Source organism: Molothrus ater, chromosome 9 (genome assembly GCF_012460135.2).
Source record: "Molothrus ater isolate BHLD 08-10-18 breed brown headed cowbird chromosome 9, BPBGC_Mater_1.1, whole genome shotgun sequence".
NCBI lineage: Eukaryota > Metazoa > Chordata > Aves > Passeriformes > Icteridae > Molothrus > Molothrus ater.
This window is the reverse complement of record NC_050486.2, coordinates 12,648,894-12,675,226: the sequence shown is the minus strand read 5'-3', so window position 1 is coordinate 12,675,226 and position 26,333 is coordinate 12,648,894. Positions and strand designations below refer to the sequence as shown.

Sequence of the window (26,333 nt, the reverse complement as noted above, 5' to 3'; positions counted from 1 at the left end):
GTCTGCCTGAGAAGTGCAAAGAAAGGTGCTTTCCTCACCTAAAGAAGTTTCACCAACAATGCTTCTTTAGGGGGCCAAGGTCTTGGGTCAAACTGAGCTCTAAAAAATCAGCTTGCAGTCACCAGGGGCACCTACTGATTGCCAAGTTTTCTTTTTGTTGACGGAAAAATAAATCAGTCCCAAAAACTCATTCTAGATGAGTCAGAAGAGGCCTATAGTCCACATCTATGAATTTCATCTTTTAGTTCCCCAACTCCTTTAAATGTTTTTATGAACTTGATTGGTTTTGCTGAAGCAAAGCGTAAAGAAACAATTTTATGCTTTATGATAAATGGTCCATGACACTTCTCTGAGTTTGCTTGAAGGTGGGTAGAAAAGCTGTCAGGAATAGTGCAGACTCTGTAAATATGACTATCCAGCACATAGATGCATTCATAAGTCACACATCACCACACTTTCTTGTAAGACTATCATGATCAAAATGGACCGGAGGTGTTTCTGAGTTAGTTACCACCAACACATTTCCTTTAGGAGATCATATGGATGAGACACTCATTGTGGTGGACTGCCCTTGGACAAACACCAGGTGTCTACCAAAGCCTCTCTATCACTCCCCTCCTCAGCCTGAGAGAGGACAGAAAATATGAGAAAAGGCTTATGGGTCAAGACAAGAGCAGAGAGAGATCACTCACTAGTTACTGTCTTGGGCAAAACAGACTAGACTTGGGGAAATGAGTTTAATTCAGTATCAAGTTATTAGTAAATTTATTACCAACCCTATGGGCATCTAGGAATCCACTGCTGGCAGCACACCGAGGCTGAAATGGTGAAGTGGAACCTTAGCTGTACCTTGGTTACTTATTCCTGAGAAAGTGATTGTTTTAGCTGAGTCCCAAGTGAGGACCTAAGTGAAAGTCCAGAGAGAAGGGTGGGAACCCTAGACATGTCCATGGTTGCCCATCAATGTCACCTTTAGATGAGTTCAAGACATGCTGGGATGCAGGCACTGCTGAGCCTTTTCCTCTGTTTGACTAGAATCCCATGTAGCTGCAAGAGTCACTGAGCCAGCTGTGCCAGAGCATGCTGACAGTGGATGTAGCTGTCCAGGTCACAGGTTTCCAGGAGTGCCTGATGCCTCTTTGTGAGGCTAGGGATGACAAACAGATCTTTTGCAGAAGGTGTGCTGTGGGTGAGGAGCTGTGTCACCAGGTGAAGGAGCTATAGGAAGAAGTGGACAGGCTACTCACTATTCAAGTGAATGAGCAAGAGATAGACTGATTATTTTCAGAGACACTACAGTCTCAAGGCTTTTGGGAGTCTTGGACCTCCAGTGGAGTGGAGAAGCAGGTGGACTCAGAACCCTACAGGGTAATTAGTCAAAGGAATGTTAGTCAAAGATCTGTTAAAGATGAAGGCTGGAACTGGGTCACTGTGCATATCAGGAGGGAGGCTCATCCTTCTCAGTGTTTGACTGACCAAGAGAAGTGCTCACAGCACCTGACAGAGTTCAAGAAGCATTTGGACAATGCTCTTGGGCACATGGTGTGACTCTTGGAGATGGTCCTTTGCAGGGCCAGGAGCTGGTCTTGATGATCCTTGTGGGTCCCTTCCAACTCAACATGTTCTGTGATTCTGTGGCAAGATATGTCACTGACAAAAAGCAACCACTTCAGCTAACTCATATATAACCCCACTCCTAGCTCTATCAGAATCAAACACAGAGGATTAGCACAACTCTTCGTGCCCTTACAGCAGTCACACAGCTTGCATGGTGTCCTTCCCATCAGACACATATTTATAGTGAGTTTGTAGAATAGAGGCCGGCTACTACCTTTTGTTTCACTGTACCTATCATAAATGCACTCTTAACAGGCCTTTAGGCAGTCCAATGATAAAATATAACTTATAGGAGGAATTTTTCCAGTTTCTAAAGTTACATCGTAATGTGAGCTTGTTCATTCATTTTACCAGAGAAGAACCTGACCCTCCTGATTCTCCCAGAATAAAGCAATTTTGTGTGAAACAAGCAGAAAAAGTACTCTTGAATAATTTTTATTATTCAATTAAATTATTATTTTCAAGCCAGATGAATGATTTCACAACAATCGAGGCTGATACAGTAAATGCTATTAAGTGGTGTCACTCATTACCCACTCTCCTCAATAATAACATATTTGGCAAGAACAAAATCTTACAACAGCTCCTCAACTCTTGCTATTTTACTTGGGATAAACCACCAGGAAAGTTAACAAAAGGTGACTACTTCTATTTAAAGGCTAGACTTGTACTGATGGGTATGAGCCACTACTGGGCATCCCCACAGAACTCAGTAATTTCCTGGAATTCAGTGCTGATAGACAGGAACAAATCTCCTCTGCTCTCAGATCTTCTGTTCCCAGTAACCCCACTGGCTACCTCCACTACCTAGAGGCCACTGACCTGCCTTTTACAAGGCTACCAACAATTGCCCTGACTCCTGAGCCAGCGGAAACCCTGTAAGTCCTTCCTAACAGGGTTAAGACAAGAATATGTGTTGGTATGGCAACATGTACTGCAGCTCTGAAAAGTCTTTTTCAATGATTTGGAGTCAGACTACAGATTTGCCTTCCACACCTGCCTGCAGGCATGAAGTACATTTTTGATTTTACCCTCTCATGAAGCTTGTCTAGTCAGTGCAGAGCATGGATTGGTATATCCACTCTGGATATATGGAAAGACAACAGCTAGAAAAGGGGCTAATGAGAATCTTCACCTCCATTGCCATAGCAGCCAAAATACTAGCAACCATCTGAACAAAAACAGCAGGTAATTTTCCATTTTCCCTCAAAAGGAAAAAGACAGTAAATAAACAACAACTGCTTGAGTCACACTTCTCTCCTTGTACATTAAAGCTGAACATCATAATGCAGGAATGAGCTTACAGGCACAAGACAACTTTTGCAGACCTTATTAATGTGCTACAAAGAATGTAAATGCTATCTTTCACAGAGCATTCCTGCAGGCCTTATCCAGGGTACCTCTCACTGACATCAACAGGATCTTGCCTGAGAAAAGGCTGCAAACTTTGATCCATAAATAGGATCTTAGCACATTTCACCATGGAAACAATTGCTCGGGTTAATTCTGTTCTCTTCAAGACTGTAGCAGGAACTGCACCAGATACTCGACAGATCAGAGAAATCACATGCCTCAATATTGCACATGGGGTTGAAGAGCTCAGTTTGGCTCAGTCCCAGTCACACTACTCCCCCTGACTGGCACTAAGACTGAGGTGAGCTGTCATTAACGTCTTGATTTCAAAAAGAGTACACCTGCAAGAAAAGAACATTGGTTGTATAGGAATGCTATTCCCTGGAACGTTCTACTGCTCTGTTTCAGAAAAAATATTTCCCAGAAACAAGATAAACGCCGCAGACTCCTCAAGGAGCATCCCCAACACCCTGATGCCCTCAGGGATCCCGTTCAGGTCTCTCGAACCCGTACGTGTGCGCACTAATCTCCCGCCGCAGCCAGAGCATCCCCGTGGTGCGGCCGCACCGCCCGGGGCTCCCCTGCCCCGGTCCCCGCGCGGCCGGCGCGAAGGAGTTAAGCTGGCCGGGACCCCCGCCCGCCGAGCCGGCTCCTGACGTCAGCCCCGCGCACGGCGCAGCGCTCGGCACGGCGGCGGCGGCGGAGGAGGAGGAGAGCCGCGGCGGCCGGGCGGCTGCGAGCGGCCGGGGCAGCGCTTGGCCGCGGGGCCGCCGCCCGCAGCCCGCCAGCATGTCCGCGAAGGAGCGGCAGAAGGGCAAAGTGACCAAGGACAGCGTCACTCTCCTGCCCTGCTTCTACTTCGTGGAGGTGAGTGGCCGCTACGCCGAGCGGGCTGGCCGGGGGCTGGCGGCGGGCGCGGGGAGCGGCGCGGAGCCGATCCGCGGGGAACGCGGTGCGCCCGCGGGGAGCGGGCTCGCCTCGGTGCTCTCTCCGCACCGTCTGATGCAAAACCCTTACGCGATGTCGCCGGAATCAGCATCGAAGCTCCCCATAAGGAGCAGGGATAAATTAATCTCATCTTTCGAGCCTTTTGGAGCAGGAATTATTTCTAAGAATTACTCAGAACATGAAAGGGTTTCTCAAATAATTCGGACTATGTGCACAGGAACCTCTCGGGAGGAAGACATGTTTCAAGAAGGGCTGGCTTCCAGGCAAACGCCGCTCGCATTGCTTTGATAGAATAAAAATCGCGTTCATAAGGAAATGCTTAGAAAAATAGAAATGTTCTTAAATTGGTAATCACTGATATATTTTTGCTGACCCCTGAAGTGTATGTTTCCTCTATCAGAGCTTAAAATGTCTGCTTGGATAACAGAACAAGGTTCTCAGCACATCTTCTAGGGCAAAACCTGCTATGGCTGCTCAGCTGGTAGCAGGTGGAGTTGCAGAGACACTGGCTGCTTGGTGTGTCACTTGGAGGCACTTAGCCTCCCTGGAAACTACAGTCACTTAGGTACTTCTGGAAGATCATGTGTAGACACAGTTCAAGCTTAAAGAAACAGTTGTGATGTGGATTTGTTTAACGGCACAGCAGAAAGAGGAAGGTACAAGTGTTTTATGGGTTGAGCGAAGTGTTTCATGTGACCCCACTCACAGGGAAGAGAGCCTGAGGTACTTTGAGGTACCTTTGAGGAAACAGATGGTGAAAATAATGTGAAGAACTTAATGGTAAAATGTGATGTAAGTTAACTATACCTGGCATACTTAATATATAAAAATATGAAAATATAAACATAGGGTGAAATATAAAACAAAATGTATTTTCTCTCAAATGCTCTTGAAGAGCTTTGGAGGTTCTCTAAAAGGTAGAAGGGGGTTGGGCTCAGAAGGAGTTTTAGGTAACAGTGGTGTGTTTCTGTTCTGTAAGCACCTTGATATGGTCAGCAGCTAACACTAAGCTACACTAACTGGAAAGCTTAACAGAGTTTGGTTATATGGATGCACCAAGTTCATCGTATCCATGTGATTAGGCCTGCTCAAAAAAAGCCCTTTGATGGAAGGTACTTGCTGTGCCATGTATCTTATATTGGCTTTGCACAGGAGGCAGAGGTCAAGCTTGGAGAAGCCCCTAAGAAAAGGTAAGGGGTTCTTCACTCTGTGCTCTCTTTGCTGCTTTGGGAATCCAGACAGGAAGGGAGGTTGCTGTACCTCAGCCTGAGGAGGACTCTAATGCTGGAAATGGTGTAGAGGTCCTGCAAGACACAACAGAACTTGTGCTGTGCTTTGGCCTGCAGCAAGATGGGATGAAATGCAGAGCAACGGCACAAAGTGTGTGCTTGCTGCTCTTGAGAGTTGCCTTATGTAATACTGATTGCATACATATACTTCCCCTAGAAGCTCCGTGCAGCTGTTACAAGGAATAAGGTAAAGGATTCTGTGAGCAGCGAAGAACCTACACTGAGCTCTGCTTACAGCTCCCACATGAGGCAGGCAAGTTCTCCACTCAGGTCTAGACTGTTAGGTCCCTCAGCAAGTCATTCCAAGCTTCATTTAAAAACAGGTAGAGATCTTTTCAACACCCAGTCGCTCTGAGGAGTCAAAGCCTTCAATTAACAGAAAGGTCTCCTAATGAACCTTTAAGACTCCTATGTTATTCAGTCACAGGAGCAGTCAAGAGCCTGTGTGAGCCCTTCCCCACCAGGAGTAATTTCTAATTACTGAACTGCAGACTTACAGCCCTTCTTGAACTGAAAAGTAAAAGCAACATCAAGAGAAAAAACTGATTGCAATACATCCGAACCTAAACGTTGATTAGGAAACTTTTTTTGTGATTTATCAGCCGTGTCCAATTACATAGCATGAGGATTTGAAACCATTTCCCCCTTTTCAGCTGAGGACTCAAATCACTTGGGTGAAAGGGTAACACCAATTCATGTGATTCTTAAAAGAGCATGCAGCCTGTGTCCCCTGTGAACGCCCACTGGATTTGACACATGCGCACCAATTTTAATCAGACTAACGAGAATGCCTTTCTGAAGCTTTGGAGCACAGCAAATTGCCAGCACTACAGCAGCATCAGGGAAAGGACATGACTTAAAATCTCCTGTTGTGATTGGCTCAAACAGAACTAGATTGAGTTGTACTCCATAAAGAGGGATTTATTCAGAGATCACTTAATTGCAATGAGAAGTTTGCAAGTGTAAGGGATAGAGGAGTCACCCAGTGTGGTTGATGGACATTACCGTGTAATAAGGATTTCCTTTGTAAGCAGGAGGTAAGGTCCTAATGCAATCCAACAACAGCCAACTACTTAGACCCAAAACTTACCTACTTTAAATAAGGCTTTCTGAATTTTAAAGCTTTTACTTTAATAAATGGATGGTAAGAAACAGGCTTTCAACCTCTTGTCTTTGAATGCTGTCAATTCTTTTATGTTTTTTTTTTCTTTTGGCACTCATCCACTTCTATCTTCCCTCTCCTGTTCATAGAAGACAGTGCCTTCCCTCTCTGAATTGCAACAAATAAAAAACCCATAGCCCATTAAGTTTCCATCTTCAAACAAGAAAAGTAGGGCTCGCTAACATCCACTTTCCAGCAAGATCTATTTAGGAGGTCTAGGCCCAGGGAAAACCACATTTTTTATAAAATACATTTCTAAAAATGTGCTTGTTTTTTTCCTCTTGGATGCTAGACAAAAGCATAGACTTGGAAAAAAAAAGATGTTGAGTTGAAAGTTAAATTTTTTTGCAACATGGTAGGAAAGGGATGTATTCATGTTATACAAGTGAAATATATTTTAAAGAGTGAAATGAGTGAAATAATAAATGTAACAACCAATATAATGCAGGCCTGCTGAACTTAGAAACAGTAACACACAAACACAGTTCAGACACTAAGGGGTTTCAACTGTTAAGATCCTTAAGAATGTGTTATGAATGAGATTAACTCCAATAAACAAATGTGGTTAGTGGTAGTGACTATCAGGCTTAGATAAAAATATGATTACACAGAATATAGGCAGGCCAGCTGACCTGGAGAAAAGGAGACTGAGATGAGACCTCACAGCTGTCTACAGCTTCTTCACTAGGGAAAAGATGAGGGGCAGGTACCAATCTCTCCTCTCTGGTGACAAGCAACAGGACCCAAGAGAATGACAGGAAATTGTGTCAAGAGAGGTTTAGGTTGGATGTTACACAAAGATTCTTCACCCTGAGAGTGGTTGAGCACTGGAACAGCCCCTCAGGGCAGTGGTCACAGCACAAGCCTGACAGAGTTCAAGAAGTGTTTGGACAATGGTGTCAAGCACATGGTGTGACTCTCGGGGATGGTCCTGTGCAGGGCCAGGAGCTGGACTTGAGTGGTCCTTGTGTGTCCCTTCCAACTCATATTCTCTGAACTGATGGATATAATTCAAACCAGCAGGTGTTTCCAACAAAAGAGTTAAAACATAAAACTAACATGCTCCTCTTAAGATCATTAGAGCTATTCTTCATTTACACAGGAAAGGCAAAAGGAGAATGAGGGTAGAGCTTTGAAAGACAGGGAAATGGAAAGAAAATGAAGAGACAGCTTCGAAAAAATGTGTATGGGTCATTCTCTAAAAGCATTAGAGGCAAATAAACGTTATGAAGTAAATCTCAATATGTTTTCAGTTACATGTTATCAAGTTTCATGATTCATAAAATAAAGTAACTTGATGCCTTATCCTATGTCTTGTAGGAATATTTTAGAGGTTATTTTAAAGGACTGGTAATAGTTCTGCTTAGCAGAACCTCTGATTAGCACACACTCTTGAGAGCTGAATAATTTTAGATTGCCTTTTGCACACTTACCTGAAGGGCATGGTAATCATCACCATCAGGCAGTTAGGCCTCTTTTATTCCTAATTGTGCTTAAAGCATTTTAGGGTTCTGTAGACTGACTCTTCTATGGGTTATCTGAATTTCATTTGCATAGCTGAGAAAGACAAAGATTTCCTTGAAAATTCATAGTCCCTCTGGCCTAGTGGGAATTAATATTCATGGTAAAAAGTCTACATACCTCTGGGAGATCTTGAAAATGAGTATTCCTGGAATAAGTTTTGGGTTTTGTTAACTGACTTTGTTTTCAGCATATTCAGAGACTATCGTTATTGTATTCACTTAGAGAAAAAATATTGATGTCTTGAATTTTAATATCAATCTGAAAAACCTCCAGAGTTATGTAGTTTCCATTCCTGGCAGAGTGGTCACACTTTGGAGTCAGGACAGATAGATTTCTCTCAGTGAAGGAAATAGACTGTCTTTAGTCATGCTGTCCCATTTCAAAAGCTCCTGGTTTAAATTCTGCTCTCATGGAAGTTGCATAAATTTTGCCTTTGACTTCAGTGGCATTACAGCTTCGTCCTGTGCCTAATATGTGGAAATGCAAAAGGCCAAGGTGTTGTCAATCTGCATAACTTGATGCATTTATTCTCCAGCTAAATTGTTTTGCTGTAGCACAGCCTTCATCTGCTGGTTGTGTAACTTCCAGGGACTAAAACTGGAGATATTTTAGACACTGTCCCTTGTGCAGTTGAATTTTCTTCCTTATGTTGTCTTCTAGACTTTGTGTTATGAATGCATATGGATACAGCTTCTTTTTCTACATTTTCCAGAGCTCAGCCAGGCCTTAGTCAGTTTGGAAACACTACTTCCAGTGGTAGAAGACCACTTATTTTCCTTGCTCCCCAAAGGAGTTGGAATTCTCACAAGCAGAAAGCACAAAGATCTGTTATCATTGTAGAACTCCAGGCTGCAGAACTCAGGAGATCATGAGACCCCTTGAAATAAGTGCATGTAGAGAATGGCTGCCAAGTCTCAGTAACAGATGCTTTACTTCCTTTTTTTTTCTAACATACGCTGAGAGAGCTGGGCTTGAAACATCATTTGAAACTCAGTAGCACTTCTTAGTCACATCTGGAATGCTTTCCAGCTGTTCAGCCATGCACAACCCACAATATTTAAATTAAAATGACCCACAAGTCATGTATAGGTGTGACTGCAAAAGACAAAAAAAAAAAAAAATCAGTGGAGTGCAGTGATTGGAATAAGAGAGAGAATAGGCTGTAGGAATAAATCTTTCTTCCTAAGAATAGGATGTTTGGATCCAATGTAAAAATTAAACTGTAATGCTGTGCCTTGGAGGCACAGTGTAGTCCTCTCTAGATTGGTTTTCTGTTATACTTAAATTAACTGGGGGTTGCACCCAACAAAGATCCCAAATGGCAGAAGATGAAATTATCCCTTTGCTACTGTCAAAGAAGCATAGTATTTTCCAACCATATCTTTTTCTTTCAAAAGAGTCAACCATGTGTGAGAGGAGGAGAAGGAGAAATACACTTAGTTCTCTGCTCATTGAGCTGACCTAGTCATGTGGCTGACTCTCAGAAGATAGATGTCACATGTGTTTATAAAGCTGCATTACAGACCAATATCCCCAAAATATTAGGGAGCTATCCAAGACCTGAGGAGGCTGCTATGCATTCAGAGCAGCTATATAATTCATTGGCCAAGTCATCAATGTTGCATTCTCCCTGTCACTTCTGTGCTTGTAGAAAAGTTGTACAGCCTAAACAATACCAGTTTTAGCAGAAGATGCCCATAAAAGAGGAATGAAAAGGGAGATGTCACACCTGTGCCAAGGCTGTCTTTGGGAAACACATGCAAATGGCACAAGCTAGATGTCCCTTCTGGTTTTGGCTATGTGCTTGGGTGCTGTCATCTTATTGCAGGGGTTCCATGCTGTTATCTCCGTATCACAAAAGTTTCATACCTTCTTGCTGTTTCTCATGGACAGCTCCTCAGAGCACTACCTCTTTCTTCTTCACAAAGCAGCCAGCTGACTCCAGTTCCCTTCTCACCCAGCCACCCCACTCTTTTATAGCATCTTCTTCTCATTGGTTACAGCTGTGGCCTGTTAAAGTCAGGCCTGTTCCTAATCTTTGATAATTGGCCCAGCTGCAACTCCTTAGGGGTAAGATTACTTGCTACACTATCTTTATTTTCTTATATTCTATCCTCCTACACTTGGCAAGTGTAGAGTTTGAGTATTTCTCAGTGAAAGAAGGCCTTGCTTCCTTTTCAGTTCAGCAACGTCCTCTTGACCTAATACTTCCAGTAGTAAAAAAAGGCCTGAATATGTTGGAAATTAATGGAGATACATTTTTCTGAATTACTACCTCTTCCAAAAATTTATAATTCTACCATCTGTGATCTTCTTTTATAGTTGTTCAAAATCTATTACTCTGAAGCCAAAGTTAATAAAAGCCAGCATATTGTGGAACCTTAACATGCCCAGGAGCTGAGCTATTACAAACATGGTATCTTGTCTGATGGTCCTGTCACTTAAAAGTTCAGTTTGTAGGGAGTTCAGAAGTGGCTAAACAGCACGGGAGGAAGCCACTGGAGAAGGGCACCTACAGGATTAATTTTTTTTTGTATGTAGGGAAATCAGCATGCTTTAGAGAGTACATGCCTTAGAGAGTACAATAAATTGTAGCATTGTGTAGGGACTGGCAGCTTTGTCCCTTAGACATGGGGTTTTTGAAGAAACCTCTAGCTGAAATTTGGTGACAGACCTGAAAACGACCGCCTTTTGTTGATGTACTGCTGTTCTTGATTTACCATAACATTGCAGCAGAAGCATAAATTTTGTAATCAACAGTATGTGTAATATCCTAAATCTCATTGTATATAGTTATTAATTGATTATAACAATTATTAATTTAATTATAATTGATATAATCAAACAATAATAATTAAGATAAGGAGTCATCAATTATGTTTGAAGTCACACCAAAAAGAAATGCATTACTGGTGGTTTTGTGTTTTAAATTTCTGCCTGAAAATTTACTTTAAACACATATATTTAATAGAATATATGTAAATATATAATGTAGAAATTTTGTAAAATATTTATAGATTTATAGACTCCCCAAAAATATTTTTGTTGAACAATTTTTATTTTGTTTGTTTCTCCCTGTATAATTGCTGCTTCACATATATTTATAAAAAAGATAAAAAGAAAAAAGCACTTTTAGGGTTACTGTGCATTCAGCATGACTGAGATTTCTGAAATAAATAGAAATTGTATCACTGATATATCAGCTCTGTTTTAGGTCTTACAGGTACTGAGACTTTTCTTTCAAGATCTGGTAAAATATAAGGATAATTTGAAATTACATGAAGATAGCTGTTGTATTTCCAAAGCTAGACTGTAATTGACAGTCACAAAACAATTAAGTTAAATTCTAAATCCAATGCTGGAATTATATATATAACTTAATTTTACAAAATGGTAATTATAATAGATTTCAAAGACATCTGGGATTTGAAATTCAACTTTAAGTTGAAATTAAATCAAATAGCATTAAGTCTACGAGAGGAAAGACCTTTATATCATGTATCTGTACACAATTTCCACAAAAATTAGACAGTGGTGAGGCACAAGTAGTTTAGAGAAAAGACTAATTCCTTCTAGCTTTGGGCCAGCTGAAACTTGCATCCAAAAAAGGGACAAGGAGCAGCAGAAAGTCAAGTTCAGGCAGAAAAGCAAAAAAGCCTTTATACAGATGGAAGCCTTAAATTTCTGAAAAGACAGAATACCTTCTTTTATAAGCCTGCAACATTTAAGAATTAAGTTTAGAGCATAAAAATAAATCAAAAAATCTCACTTTCTGTCAAGCCAGTCTCCTGCTCTATAGGCATCCCCTGCTTAGTGCTCTCTCTTCAGAGAGTCATGGGTTCTCAAAAACGAGAAAATGGTAGAATTTGGCTGATGCCATTTCTTAATAGTGACCTATTCTGGAAGGTGTTCATCACAGTAACGAGCTCAGTATTCATCCCTGTCAGGATAAGAGAAACCTCTATCCTCTTTCCATTCTCTTCTCCTGTCCATTTGAATCTTGCAGCAAGGTACCACAGGACAGCAGCCAGGGTGGCTGAAAGCTGCAGTTGCTGTTAGGAGTTGGCTAAGGAACACCTTGTCTCCTCCAACCCACTACAGCCCTCTTTCTTGTCTCATCCATCTGTTGTGTCTTGTCATTTAGACCATGAATTCCTTGGCACAAGGATCGACATTTATGATAAATTTAATAGAATCTTCCACAATGCACAGCCTTGTCATGGGAACTAAACATAGTTATTAATTAGACCATCCTTCTCTGAAAGACTTGGCTGATATTTTTTCATGCTGGGAAACCAGTGGCATTCATTTATCATCTCTTTGAGGCAATCCTGTTTATTTACTTGATCGCTTACAAAGATTCCCAGTTCCCAGAAAGCAAGAGAAATATCAGGAGGCAGTTCCCATACTCAGGAGCCTGTTGCTTGCTGTGGAAGGATTGCAGAACAAGCTAAGAATCTGAGAAGTTCCTGGCCATCCAAGTCTAAAAATTATTTACAAAATACAAAATATCCAGACAGCGTATCAGGCATTCCATAATCCTTTCTTTCAACAGCTGCTCTAGTCATACCATCTTTAGTTTGCATCTGGCAGATCATCTTGACTCTCTGAAAGCTACATCCATGCTGCTTCTCTCTTTTCTGCCGACCTTTTATACAGGCAACATCACCATGGGATCTGGGTATAAGTTCATGGTAAGAGAGAACCCTCAGACAGTGCAATTTAGCAAAGCAGAAGTCACATAACTGCAACCTACAAAACAGATTCAGACATCTGAGTACGTGACATTCCATAGCTGAATCCTCACGAAGCCATGAATTTTAAGATGCTATTTTCCTGAAGATAAATAGGGACTTTTTGCTTTGTTAAGTGCTGATGAATATGAGAGTAAAATATAAAACTAGCAGCATACAATTTTAGAGAATTTATAGAAGCCAGGGATTGCCAGGTTCTATCCACTCCAATAGGACTTACCTACTAAGCCTTGACCTTCCACTCTTCATTCAGATTTCTGTGATAGCTGTCCGGTGGCTCTTGGCCAGAAGGAAGATTTGTTACATGCCCCATCAGTTCAGAGAAGTTGTGTGCTGCTGAATGCTGCTTTGGTTTGTCCTGCACTATGTAACACAGGAAGTTTTCTCCTTACAACATCTCTGGGTATTTGCATCCTTGTTGAACTCTTGGGAACAGAGAACATCTTTTCTGATGCTTGGACTATTCCTCACTCAATACAGTAAAAGGTTTTAAAATATTAATAACGTCAATTATTATTAATAGCAAAGTTCTGGGGTTTAATGAAGGCTTTTAACTTAAAGTTTAAGAAAATTGCAAGGAGGGAAAAGACGGAAAACCTCTTCTTAAAAAATAAATAGACTACAAATCAAACTTTTTCAGTAGCTATGCTGATTATCCTTGTGACTTTAAGGCTCTAAGCTGAACAGGGTTTGACCATTTGGGTTAAACTTTAAATTTACAGGTCTAAATTAAAAGCTAAACAGGCATCTTTTTCCCTTATCCATCCAAGGAAGTAAGAGTATAAAGACTTATTAGTCAGGATTAGTCAAGAATTGACGTTGGGGGTTTTATTATTCTAATTAGGCACAGGAAAATTCCTATTCCATTTTGTAATTAAAACAATACACATTCTACCACCTAATTATATTTGACATTTTCAAGGTGTTGGGCGCCGAAGTCTATAATTACAGAAATGCTGCTGCCTTAAGCAGAACTCTCCATAAATATTCATGTATTAAATAGTCAGTTATACTGTTTAGAAGACTTTAGAAACATTTGCCTTTTTCTTTTTATAAATGTGAGACTTGTAGAAGACATATTTTATATTTGTATTATTAAAAAGATGGGAATAAAAATGTTCTTTGGGATATGACATACTGTATATAGCAAATTGACTACAGACTTAATCATTAGTATTGTAAGCAGTTATGTCTGAAGTTCATAATCCTTTAGAAGTATATATTTTCTTTAGCAGGACAGATAATTACAGTCAGAAATAATACAGGAGTCCTGTACTGAAGTCATAAGACAGTAAAATGCAATTCCTTAAATTCCTTGATTTTTAAATTAATAATAGAGTCACAGCTTACATACAGTAGTTTAAAGAAAAAGTTATTCACTACCTTTTATTTTAGTGTTCCACAATAAAATACCACTTCAAATATTGCCTATTTTTGATAGTTGAATACTGCCATTTAAAACAGTTGCCTGTCTAAAAATACTGTGATCCAAGTAGAGTTTGCCTTGTGGCTAAAGCATACAGTATTGTTCAAGAAGAGGCTTTCCCTTCCTGATATTGGAGAAATGGAAAAATATTGAAGATGAAACTCTGAATGTAAGGTGTTCCATGAGTGGGCCTTCTCTGTGTTTCTGTTTTGGGAAATTAACCTTTGGGGACATCTTGATAAAAGGGCATAATTTCTCAAAAGAAGGGACAATAGGTATCTGCTTGTTTTGTCCACTTAGCCCACTGAAATAAGTTTGTGTCCTGTTGTAGGGTGCTTTGCCCAATGGGACCTGGACCCTGACTAATTCATTAAGTATGACTTTCAAATAGTTATTAATAGAGGACATTGCAAATGTTTCAAGAGTTAAATGTAGTACAGAAGGGAAGCTGAGAGCTCAAATGCTGTGCAGAATTTCAATGTCCTAGCACGAGCAGCACAGAGTTAGTGCAAGCTCTCTGCACACCAGGACAGGGTACACTGTGGCAGCCTTTGGGTCCAAAAGCCTATGCCAATCAGCAGGATCTCTGTGCAGGCAGGTGTTGAGAGAAGGCCACCCAGTTCCACAACAATCTAAATTATTCCCAGAGTATGAAGATATCAGGGAAGGCCTATTTCATCCTACACATCTGTGTAATGACTGGAAGCAGACTAGCCCATGCTGACAGATCATGAATGTTTGCATTATGGTCAATCAGGCTGCATTCAGCACAAAGTGAGGATTATATGTATTTTTGATATATATATATATATATATATATATATATATATATATATATACATGTAATAAAATACATCCTGCTAAAGAACTGGACTTCTTCCTGTGATGGGCAAGAAGCAGAACTTAATTTAGTGACATTGTATGTAATTACTCCATACATATATACATATTTCTGTCAGATTATACAATAGTTATATATTATGTATTCACATAATATGTATTACATATTTTTTATGTTATATGCTGTACATAATATGTATGTATGGTATAGTATGTGAGTGCAAATAGGGATGTGGTTGGGTTATACATATATATATATATACATATATATATATATACACACACACATACATACATACATACATACATATGCACACTATTTACTGAAGCAAACTTCCTAGATGCCTGGTCTTATTTCTGTAATGCTCACAGCACTTAAGAATGCCCATCCATATTTCTTCCCTTTGTACACAATCACAGCCTCTATACTATGTGATATTACAAGGCAATCAAGGTGAACACAGATTTAACCAGACAAGCAACATTCTTTCATTCACCACCCTCTTCAGATTTTGCTTGTAAACTTTGAAGACAAAATTCACCCTTTTCAAATCAGCAAATCAAAGATAAGCTGTTCTTTTTTTAAAAAACTCTCATATTAAAAGATGTTTCGATTAAATTTAGCTGGAACCCTCCTTCTTTAATCACCCAGAATTACAGTTTATGCACAAAGAGCCTGAATTTTATAAGCTCAGTGCTTAAAAAACTGAAAATTGCATGTTAATGCAAGAAACCATTGTCCCTCTGCCCTGTAGAGCCGATTTTATTCATAATTTTCCCCAAATGCACATGGGTCCCATTTTACCTCTGCTTTCATATTGCAATGTAGAATGGGATAAATGACAATGATTTTAAACAATCAGTTCTATTTGTAAATTTGAACTGGAGATTGCAAAAATAATATAATTTAAGTACGCTGAAAATTCTTTTAGGATAATTGCTGTTTCTCCTAATCTCAGGTGCTGTTAACCATAAGTACCTTCATTGCAGGACAGACAGAAGGACTCCTTGCATCTCAGTGGCAGAGCAGGAAGTTGTTTTGATATTGCCTTGTTTGTGAAGGACTCTGGAAAACAATAAACAAAAAGTGTTTCTGAGTGTTTACTAAGGAGGATGCAGAGAATAATCCCATCCTGCTGCTCACCTCTGAATGCCTCAACGCCCATCTGCCAGGGCAGCAAGGCTGTTCTCTTTGTTCACTTATAAACCAACAGCTTTAAAATGCCTTTTTGCTATATTTTCTGTTAAATTACTTCCTTCCACAGAGATTTAGTGCTTTAAGGAGCTCATGGTCAGCAGAGGTGAATTTGGGCTCCAAGAAGGGCCAACTTTGCTCTTAATAAATTAGTGGAAGTAATTGCAAAGGGTTAGATAACTAAAAAGCTAGAGGATAAAAGAATTGTGAACCATAGTCATCAAGATTCTAAACAGACTGAATCTTGCCAAAGTTAATTGCTTTTTTGGTAGAATTGGGAAATAGTTGTGCATTATCACATATTTAGATTCTAGGGAAGGACTGGATACTGGTTTTCATTAACTATTACTTTGAAACTTAATGCAAAATGGCTTTGATGTAAAGACTGTCATACATGACAGAGAGTTGCTGAAGGACCAAAAAGGGTGATTGATGAACAGCAGAGTGCTGAGGCCCCCACATGGGAGACTGCAGTCCTGATACTTTCCTAAAAATAAAATTAAATCAAAGTTTTTCTATTAATGATTCATAGATGAAATTATATGTGCTAAAGATTGGGCTGGGTGTTTTGACTAGCTTGGTAGACAGCAGGGTTATTGATATCAACTGAGTAGTACCATATCTCCAGAGAATTAATTATTTAGAGATAGTAAAGAGGCATGACAAGGAGCAGTGAGCTATAAACAACAAACATCAAAGAGATTTATTAACAGACTATGTTGTCTTTGCAAAAGCATTGCTATTCCATTTCCAAACAGTAATTTGTTGCTTTCTTCTCTTCTAGTTGCCCATACTTGCATCTTCTGTTGTTAGCCTCTATTTTCTTGAACTTACTGATGTCTTCAAGCCAGTTCACTCTGGATTTAATTGCTATGACAAGAGTCTGAGTATGCCATACATTGAACCTACACAAGAGTCTGTTCCCTTCTTGATGTTGCTTAGTCTGGTTTTTGCTGGACCATCAATTACGGTAAGTTTGAAGTGCTAATGTCACTTAATAAAGATTTTGAACAGAGTTTCAGTTGGGATAAAGAAAATAACTCCTTTGGTTTCAGTTAGGCTGTAGAGTGTCATGCAGGTTAGTTTCCTTAGGATTTTAAATTCATGTTTCATTCTTCTGTAACAAAAGGAGATACACTCCTTATAACATTCCCTGTAGCACTTCATCTACTCTCATTGTCTTGATGGTGGGCTTTAATGTTAAGAAACAGCATCTACAGTTGGATGAGAATAGCTTGAATCATTCTGTTACACTGTACAAATATTTGAACCTTTACAGACAGGACATCTCCATAATCTCAGATATAGCAAAAATCATCAAAAATGCAAGACTTTTTTTTTTTTTTGAATGCAAGCCTTTCACAGCCCTGAACTTGCCACTTTTGTTAGAACTAGCTTTATTCAGAAAGAAGGTATATCAATCTTGTCAGTGAACTCAATTACATTTTCCAAAAAAGCACTGAAACACCTCTAAATTATAAGTTAGTCATTAAGAGCAGGCAAAAGTGGGCTGGTTTAATCATTCACCCAAAGGGAGGAGATGATTTCAACAGAACCGAAATATCCTGTCAGAATGAGCAGCTGGGTCAGTATTTTACATAAAAGAAAAGCAGAAATTGTCTTTATATATATAAATTCATTTTGTCTGATTTTAGTAGTTCAGATAGGAGCCTTATTTCTCACACCACTCCTGTCTGGAACATGGAGAGACAAATTCACCTTGAGTGGGTGATTCTCTGCACCTAAAGAACATGATCGACCTTTTGAAAGGATCTCTTCTTCCCCCTGACAGCAATGACTATGCATCTCAGTAAGGCACTTCTCGAAGGCCAGCTGCAAATATAACTCTGCTTCTAGCTCCTCTTAATTTCCTTAACTTCAATCAGTTAATTCTTTTAATTATACTGTCCAGTTTACAGTTACAAAATCTATAAAATGTGATGCCTGTATAAAAATTATCAAGTGCTGTTCTCTCTTTGCTTCTTTGCTTTCCAAAATGTTCTTTCTTTATTTGTCTTTTTTTTTTTAACTGAACAGTTCTTACTGCATTTGGTTTCCGTTGCTTTAGAAACCATTTTTGAAGGATTTTGCACAGCCAGCAGGCTAAAAATTGTACATTTAGGAACTGGGAGCTAAGACTCTAAGTGATCCTGGTGCAAATGATTTTTGCACCAAATACTACGATAAAAGCAAAACATTAGGACTGGGGTTTGGCTGCGTTTCTTAAGTGTTTCTGCTGAGAACAAACTGGACTTTTCTGAAACACCTATAGAAGAAATGTACCTAGGCTTACTTGGGCCCCAGTAGGTGGGAAAACCTGGCTTTTACTTGAGAGAGTTTCTGCTAAGCCTAGGTAATATCAAACACCTTAAATCAGGATAAAATATGCCTTTTTAATTATATATTATTTGTTAAGGGCTTTGATTATAATTCAATTCTTTCATCACTGCATGGAATTTTGCAATAGAAAATGTTATTCTTGCTTGAATCATTCTACCAGCAGTATAGAAAATTAATCAGAAGCATAACATGTGAAGAACTCAAACCCATACTTGAGCATGCCTATAAAAAAGAAGGTGTGCTAAAGAAAGTAAATCCCAAAGCTTCAAAGTACAACTAGCTAAAAGCTGCAAGCCTTGGAAGATATAGTTCATTTGTATTGGTGTGAGCATGAATGTGATACCTGTGTTGGTTACAGGCTGGGCAGTGACAGTGCAAAATACACAACCTCCTTCAGTTGTACCGAAGGCATTGACTCCTTATTATTTGATACAACTTTAGAATTAAGGAACTAGGAGACATTTCTGTCCAATCCTTCCCTTTTCTTTGGAAAAATAGGCCAGTGAAGCTCAGTGTAAATAAATTACAATTGTGCCATTGTCATATTGTAGAGTTTAGCATTTTGTAAGTTAGTTTTCATAAATATTTAAATTGATTACACACTTCATAAAACCTGTAAAAGATAGAAAAGAAAGCATGAGCTGTTTGAGGAATTGAGGATCTCCAATAATGTTGCATATCCTGGCCTCTGTCCACACTTCAGGAACTTACTGCAGTATGAGACAGAAGCTCAGCAAGACTCAATAAAATACAGGTGTGATTAAGCCACATTTTAAATATTATCAAACAGTGTATATATAAGAACAAAAAGGAAAAAAAAGTGTGTGTGGGGAGCAAGACAAGAAAATTCCAGTGTCAATCCCTCTTTAAAACCCTATATAAATATTAGAATAGGATTTTTTTCTATGTTATTTTTGTTCATATAATACTTTTCCCAAGACTGGAGAACGTATATAAATCCATTCACTTTAGAGTAATTTTTTATACAAAAAACAAAAATCTAACATTTTATGACTTCTTTTCCCAAGCCACTATTACACAAGGCTTGTGTTTGGCTTTGGGGCTTTGCATTTTGGTTTTTCTCTTTGGGCTTTTTTTCTCATTATTAGTAAGTAGAAAATGCATTTTAAAAGGTCTGTTCTGTAGCCCTGAAGGGTTACAGAAAATAACTACCTGTATTATTGACATATGTCTTATAGCTTGTGACAGAGATGAAATTTTGTATATGTATTCAAAAACTGCAGGAGACTTCAGTGTGGAACACCTGGACTTGAAGAAATTATCAAGATAGATATTTTATGTCTGGACCATAGATACACCTGGATTGCAGCATTTCACCTGGATTTCAATTTGCTTCAAAGAACTCTGAGTCTGATTCTCTGATAGATTTTCTCTCTAGTTACCCATTCAGAAATGTTAGGACCAGTTATTTAATCGTATCAGTGAAGGTTCACACTTTTATCAGCCACTGACTAAAAACCTGTTTAGAAGAAACAATGTCCTTTCCAACAGAGATCACTAGGACATCAGATCACATTGATTTGGGAAATGAATTCTCAAGGAGAGAAATTCACTGCTGGCAGTTTCACTCCTACTGCCCATTCTACTCTGGGAGTTTTTTCCTCTGGAAATGCCAGCCTCTGAATTTTCTTTACATGGGCCTTGTTGTTTTTTGCTCTATCACACAAGGTAATCCATCTGTCTGGTGTTTTCCCTGTACCAGACCATTCCCTAGAACTTGGCTAAAAACTGTTACAGTTTTTCTGAGTTTTAAGTTTTGAATACTACTGGTGTCTCTGGGAAGCTTCAGCAAAAACTTGATCAAATATAGACAGATAATAGTGGCCATAGTTTTCAGCTAATTAGAATTCCTTTACCGATGTTTTTTCCATGTCATAGGAGAACCTTCACTACTTCGATCTTCCTGGTCAAGAAATTTCAATTTATTAAAACTTTAGCTAATAAAGAATTAGACTAAGCTTTTCCACTTTACCTGACTTTTCCTAGGGTGGAAGTGTTACTATAGACAAATAGCACCAGCAATTACAGCAGATTCAGCATAATTCAGATGCTTTGGCATCTCATTGCATTATAAGCTTTGTGCATTGCATGGATTAGTATTCACTGCAGCTGTGGATAGGCAAAGTGACTCTTCTTTTGCTGGTGAGAACTGCCTCATTAATTGCAATATTTCAATCCAACCCTTACTCTGAACTCTGTACAAATCCTGGACAGAATTCAAAATAGTCACACTACTGAAGAAGGAAAACAATAAAATCTGAGGCTGAAGATGTATAAATGTGTCTGGATTTTCCAGCAAGCAACACCATTTTTTATTTATATCTTCCTTTTAGAAACTCTTGTCTAGGGTTTTGGTCATAATCTGTTTTGCTTGGTCTGTTGCAAGGGTCCATAAGGACAGAACTTTTTCTGCTGCTGTGGATCAGGTTAAAACCCAAGCCAAATTAAACAAATACAGAAGAACAGGCTGTCCCATAATTAGAAGCTGCTCAGGATTGCTAGGCCTGTGGCCAAGACTGAATGCTAAACCACTTCAGGAGCACTAAGATATTGCAGTGGCTCTGGATTATTTTAGAGGCGATATTTTATAATTACTGCTTTTTTGTTGTGGAAGCATCAAGTTTCAGCTGTAGATCAAGGCCTGGATACTACTGAGCACTATATACCGTATGCCATTTGCATTTAATTTCAGGGCCATCTTCTTGTCTGCCCTCATTCAGGCTAAGTTACATTATTTTATGTTTACATATTGATATAAATCTTTTAAGGTTGAGTGCATGTCAGTGGATGACATTGGTTTTGTTACAGTTATATTACAGCCCTTTAAATTCAATCAGGATCTTCCGAGTAAGTGCTGCATTCAATTTAATGGCTCCTTTGTCATTGCAGATAATGATAGGAGAAGGAATTCTCTACTGTTGCCTGTCCAAAAGAAGAAATGGGATTGGAACAGAGGCCAATATTAATGCAGGAGGATGCAACTTCAATTCTTTTCTTAGAAGAGCTGTCAGATTTGTTGGTGGGTTTCAATTGTTACTCCCAAAAAAGAACTTTCCACATACATTCAGTTTTCACCATGCAGGTTTGCTTCTCTGAAACAGCCTTTCAGAACAGTGCAGATCTGTCACTAGGACAGATCTGCTAGAAAACATGGGAAGAAACTCAGACTGCAACAGAGCAGCCCCATACTCAGTAATGCAGCATCTACGCTTTCCATTTCCCCTTTCCTCTCCTGTACTATTGTCAGTATTTCTAAAAGAGTAATTTTTTTCCTTCCCTGCCCACCTTGAGCTGGCTGCTTTTTAATGATCTCAGTGTATAGCTTCCCCTGCCTGTCTTCAGTGCATGATAAGGATTCAACCCACCTGTCACAGTATTCAGCATGACAGTGAAAGCTTGTCAGAAACTCTCAGTAGGTTTGACATTCTTTTTCTGGAATGTGTTTATCTGCCTCTCAAAAAGGGCTAGAATCTGGCAACTTAAATGATGGAGGAACATGTCACATTCTTTCATTTTACTTTAATTGTCATTTATAAAAAACTTCACTTTGAAAGGTAACTGGACTTTGATCCCCTTCTTACAGTTACTTTCCTCTCCCAATGAGTGGCTAAAGAAAAGGTTTCCTCTGTTTCAGAAATCTTTCATTAGAGAAGGCAGCCTAGGCAAAGACAACCAGCAGGACAGCAGACTGAAGACCTGGTAGAACAACTGTTCCCTGGGTTTTGGTAGTCTGGCAAACAGGGAGATAGTGGCAAGTGAGGCTGTGCAATCTATGACCAGTAAAGCTTCATAAGAGCAGCAGTGAGGAAGAAAGCAGAGGCTTTGTGGATTACACCATGAGCAAGGAGGACTGTAAACATACCCCACATCCACTTCTCCTGTTTGGTATCACCAAGGAAACAAAGACACATGAATTTCATCCCAAATTCCCACTCTGATTTTGAAGTTTTTTTCATATTTTAATGGCTTTAACATTCTTTCAATTTTAGGATGAAAAGTAAATTTATCTCTATGAATAAAAGTAGGGAATTATAGGTAAATCTTTAGGAGAAGAGCAGTTGAAAATGTTCAGTAAAGCAATTACATTACTTCAATTCTCTTGTGAATTATTAATCAGTCTGAAGCATTGATCCCTTCTGAAATAGACTTAAATATTTGGATTAGTGACAAGGGACACAATACTCAAGAAACATCAGAGGTGTGAAGATAGCCAAAGTTATCACCAGCTGATGATTCTGTGGTAACAAAAAGAGAACAGGTCTTCAGAGCAATGATCTAATGGGCAGTTGTCCACACTCCTAAAAGCCTGTCTTCCAGTGAGAAACTCCATGGACTGGATAAGCACATATGCTCTCAAATAGTTGGCTACTCTTTAGTTAATTCAGAAAAATTCTTTCCAAACTGAAGCAGCTCCAGTGTAGCACTCTTTGATGAAAAGATGTTGGAGGACATCAGGACATTAAAACAAAATTTTAAGTATCAACGGGAAGAAAACAAGCATAAACAATTCTAATTTTTATATTAAAGAATTCAACTTTGCAATAAGCCTTTGTTCTGCATTTAAATTCTCTTATTCTGCATTTAAATTCCCTCAAATCCAATAAAAAAAAGCCATCAGAGCTCTGTTGAATGTAGTTTGCACTATTAATCAACCTAATTAATGCATATTATATAATTAACAAGCTCTGTTGATTTCTTTCCTAGGTGTTCATGTATTTGGTCTTTGTGCAACTGCTCTTGTTACTGATATTATACAGCTATCAACAGGATATCAGGCCCCATATTTCCTGACTGTTTGCAAGCCTAACTATACATCCTTAAATGTATCTTGCTCAGAGAATTCTTATGTTGTGGAAGATATTTGCTCAGGAGCTGATCTCAATATTATCAACGCTGGAAGGTTGGTTCTATTCTTCAGTGTATACATTTTTAAGTATTCATTTTATTTTTTATTTTCTGTCCCAGTTTCAAGATTTTTTTCCATCTACTTAAAGTCTCTGATTTAAAGGTGAATGCATAAATGTCTATTTAGTGATGTTCAATTTTCTCCATAAAGGTATTTGTCTAGCAGTGGGCTTTGGAAGACCTTGTCAGGTTCCAAAGCAGTCATTAGCAGCTGTTCTGCTCCCTCACAGGAGGCAATTTCCTATAAATTTATCACTATGTATAGCTTCTACTGCTGTTGGAAGTGGTATAGGAACAGAGTAAGTTCCCTGTAACAGGCAGGGGAAGAAGTCTCCCAAGTGTTTGGTCTGAGACCTCTGTATAACATACATTGCAGCTTGGATGTTTGGGAGTTGTTGGATAAGTTTGTTTTCTGTTTCTCTAATTATTTTTTTTTATATAAACGGCATTAAAAAGTATCTTTTTTAAAGGAAATACCACAATAGTACAAAGCAGTGTGTTCCCAAACCAATCTTTTCTTGCATGGTATTTCTAACTGTTTTTTTTCTCTCTTTCCCCATAACCATTTGCTGATACTGGCATATTGCCAGTGAAGCCTGATGCTTGCAAGCAGTGTCTTGCAACTGCATGGTGTCCCAGGGAAATCAGGACATGATTACATAGGAGCAGGCAGGAAAATTTTCACAATTACATCTCATTAATTTCATTATCTCAAATATGATGTCTACTGCTTTGAATTGACTGCCTGTAGCCATTCCAAAATCACCAATCACTCCTAAGTTTAAATACCATCACTTCTAAAAAGCCAGTGAAATTAGTTGAAACATATTAAGACTAAGCAATCAGGTTTGGGGTGTTTCTGTTTCCCTAGAAAAACAACCATGTATTGATATCTCAAAGTTATTCCCATCATAGAGGATACATTTGGCTATCTCTAATATTCTGGCACTACCCAAAAATTATCCTTAATTCAATTTTATTGCATTTTTTCTTTTTTATTTGTTATTTCCTTATGCCAGTCTCAACTTTACCAGAGCAAGCAGCACTTGCTACTCGTTCTTCAGTAGCAAGTGCTAATTCCTTCAGTCACCTATGTAGAAACTATGGTATAACTTCTACAGTACAGGAAGTTAATTTGACTTCAATAATTTCAGTTTGGAAGGAACTTGTTCTGAGTTTGCTAATGGCCTTCATTTTTGATTTGTACTTCCCAGAAACTTTGGCTCCAGAAATTTGCCTCTGGACTGCTGTATGAAAAGCATAGAGAGCAGCACATAATTATCCAACTGATTACATCAAATCATTTTTCTGCAACATCCCAAAATATCCAATGGTTCATTTTGTCCATCTTTTTCTCTATTATCTTCACAGAGCCTTTTCAATCACTTTTGTTCAGCTCTCTAGTGAGGTCTCTGTCCTCTGTCATCTCTGATGTTCTGACTCAGTGTGACTCTCTCTCTCTCAGCAGGACTCTCATTGTTCCCCCACTACACATCCTCATGCATGAGCATTTAGAGTGATACACTGTCATCCAAGTTCAGGACATGTTTTCTTTGAGACCTTTGTTCACCTTTTCAATACAGAGCCATACAAAAAGGCTACATATTTTTAGCTGGAGTTATTTTAATTTGAGATTAAAAGATAACAAATAGAGGAAGAAAAGCAGTGACACCATTAGAGAGTACTGAGAGTGCATTTAGTCTGTTTGCCCTGAAAGCATGTGAATAAAAAAGAGAACAAAAAGAAAATTGACTGTGCCATTGTGACACACCTTATATACTATTAAAATGCCATCAAATTAAGGTTAAGTGCTAGAAAAGTTCATAAGACTCAAATATAAACATTAGCTCCACAGAGATGCTAAATAGATTTCTATTTCATTAAAGAATACTATTTGTGAAAGATTTGTTCAGGGAGGTCAAAAATAAGATGAAGAAGAATTTATGTCTGTCTTTAGAAATGCAAAAGGAGCCATGCAGATTTCATCTTGGCTAGAGTCATGAATCTGCTGGAGCCATAGGCTCAAATTCAGGTCAGCAGAGTGGCATTTACACTGAACTGCATGCACATTTTTAACTGCCAATTAATTATGTAGAACAGACACGGCAAAATGCATAGGAAAGAAATTTAGAAAGCAGACTCTGGTGCTTTGCAGAACAAATGTTTGTCTAAAGTTAAAGAACTGTGTTTCAGTCTCTGCTATTTTAAACTAGCTCACTCAGGTGTTGCTAGGAAATTGACTGTACTGGAGCCCAGTTAGGGTGGCAAGACCCCCATCTGTGAAGCCAAATTATAGTTGAAGTATTTATCCCAAGCTGAGCTTTCTCAGGTGAAAGTTCTGTTGTGACTACAAGGTAGACATGCTCTTCTTCACCAAGACATGCAGCATGTTAAATTGCATATCTATACCATCAAAATCTTCACTGTATCTGACTCATTCCTAGAGCTCAGAGGTCACAGACTTTTTTTAGGGCTTCTGTGATCTCGATGTCCACTGCAGAATAGGAATTACTGAATTCAAACCCAGCTTTTTTCTCTCTCTACTATGTAAAAACCTCCTTCGCATTCACATCACTTTTCTTTAGTTGTTTTTAGAGAATTGAAATGGTCCAGTCCACATCATTCAAGTCTCCAGGTTTTCACTGGGAGCAGAAGGCCCTCAGCAATATCAAGAGCAGACCTAATATTGTCTACTGTCTCAAGAGTTTGGACATGTTTTCATTTATTCTCTTTCTCTGGCCATCAAGAAGGGGCCCAGTAATTCTTAAAATACCCTCCCTATGTTGTTGTTCTCCATTAAGTTCTGTCATGATGTAAAGTACTGTTTTGTTTTTTTTTTTAATAAACCTATAGACATAGCAAACAAAGATGTAGTTTGCCTCTCTCTGAGAAAAATGTCACCCAATGACAAATGTTACCGATAGATCACATATTGCTTAGGAAGTATAAGATGGCTGTG

General features: G+C 39.0%; 1 protein-coding gene across 1 annotated transcript in view; it reads left to right on the top strand.

Moving 5' to 3' along the window:
• The first annotated feature begins 3,512 nt into the window (after positions 1 to 3,512).
• The window catches only part of PLPPR4 (phospholipid phosphatase related 4), a 31,148-nt gene continuing 8,327 nt past the window's right edge, over positions 3,513 to 26,333 (top strand). Inside the window, exons 1-4 of the mRNA XM_036387467.2 lie at positions 3,513 to 3,837; positions 16,893 to 17,078; positions 21,359 to 21,488; positions 23,174 to 23,369. Coding sequence (XP_036243360.1) covers positions 3,760 to 3,837; positions 16,893 to 17,078; positions 21,359 to 21,488; positions 23,174 to 23,369 — 590 coding nt within the window. The 5' untranslated portion in view covers positions 3,513 to 3,759. The remainder of the gene's footprint in view (positions 3,838 to 16,892; positions 17,079 to 21,358; positions 21,489 to 23,173; positions 23,370 to 26,333) is intronic.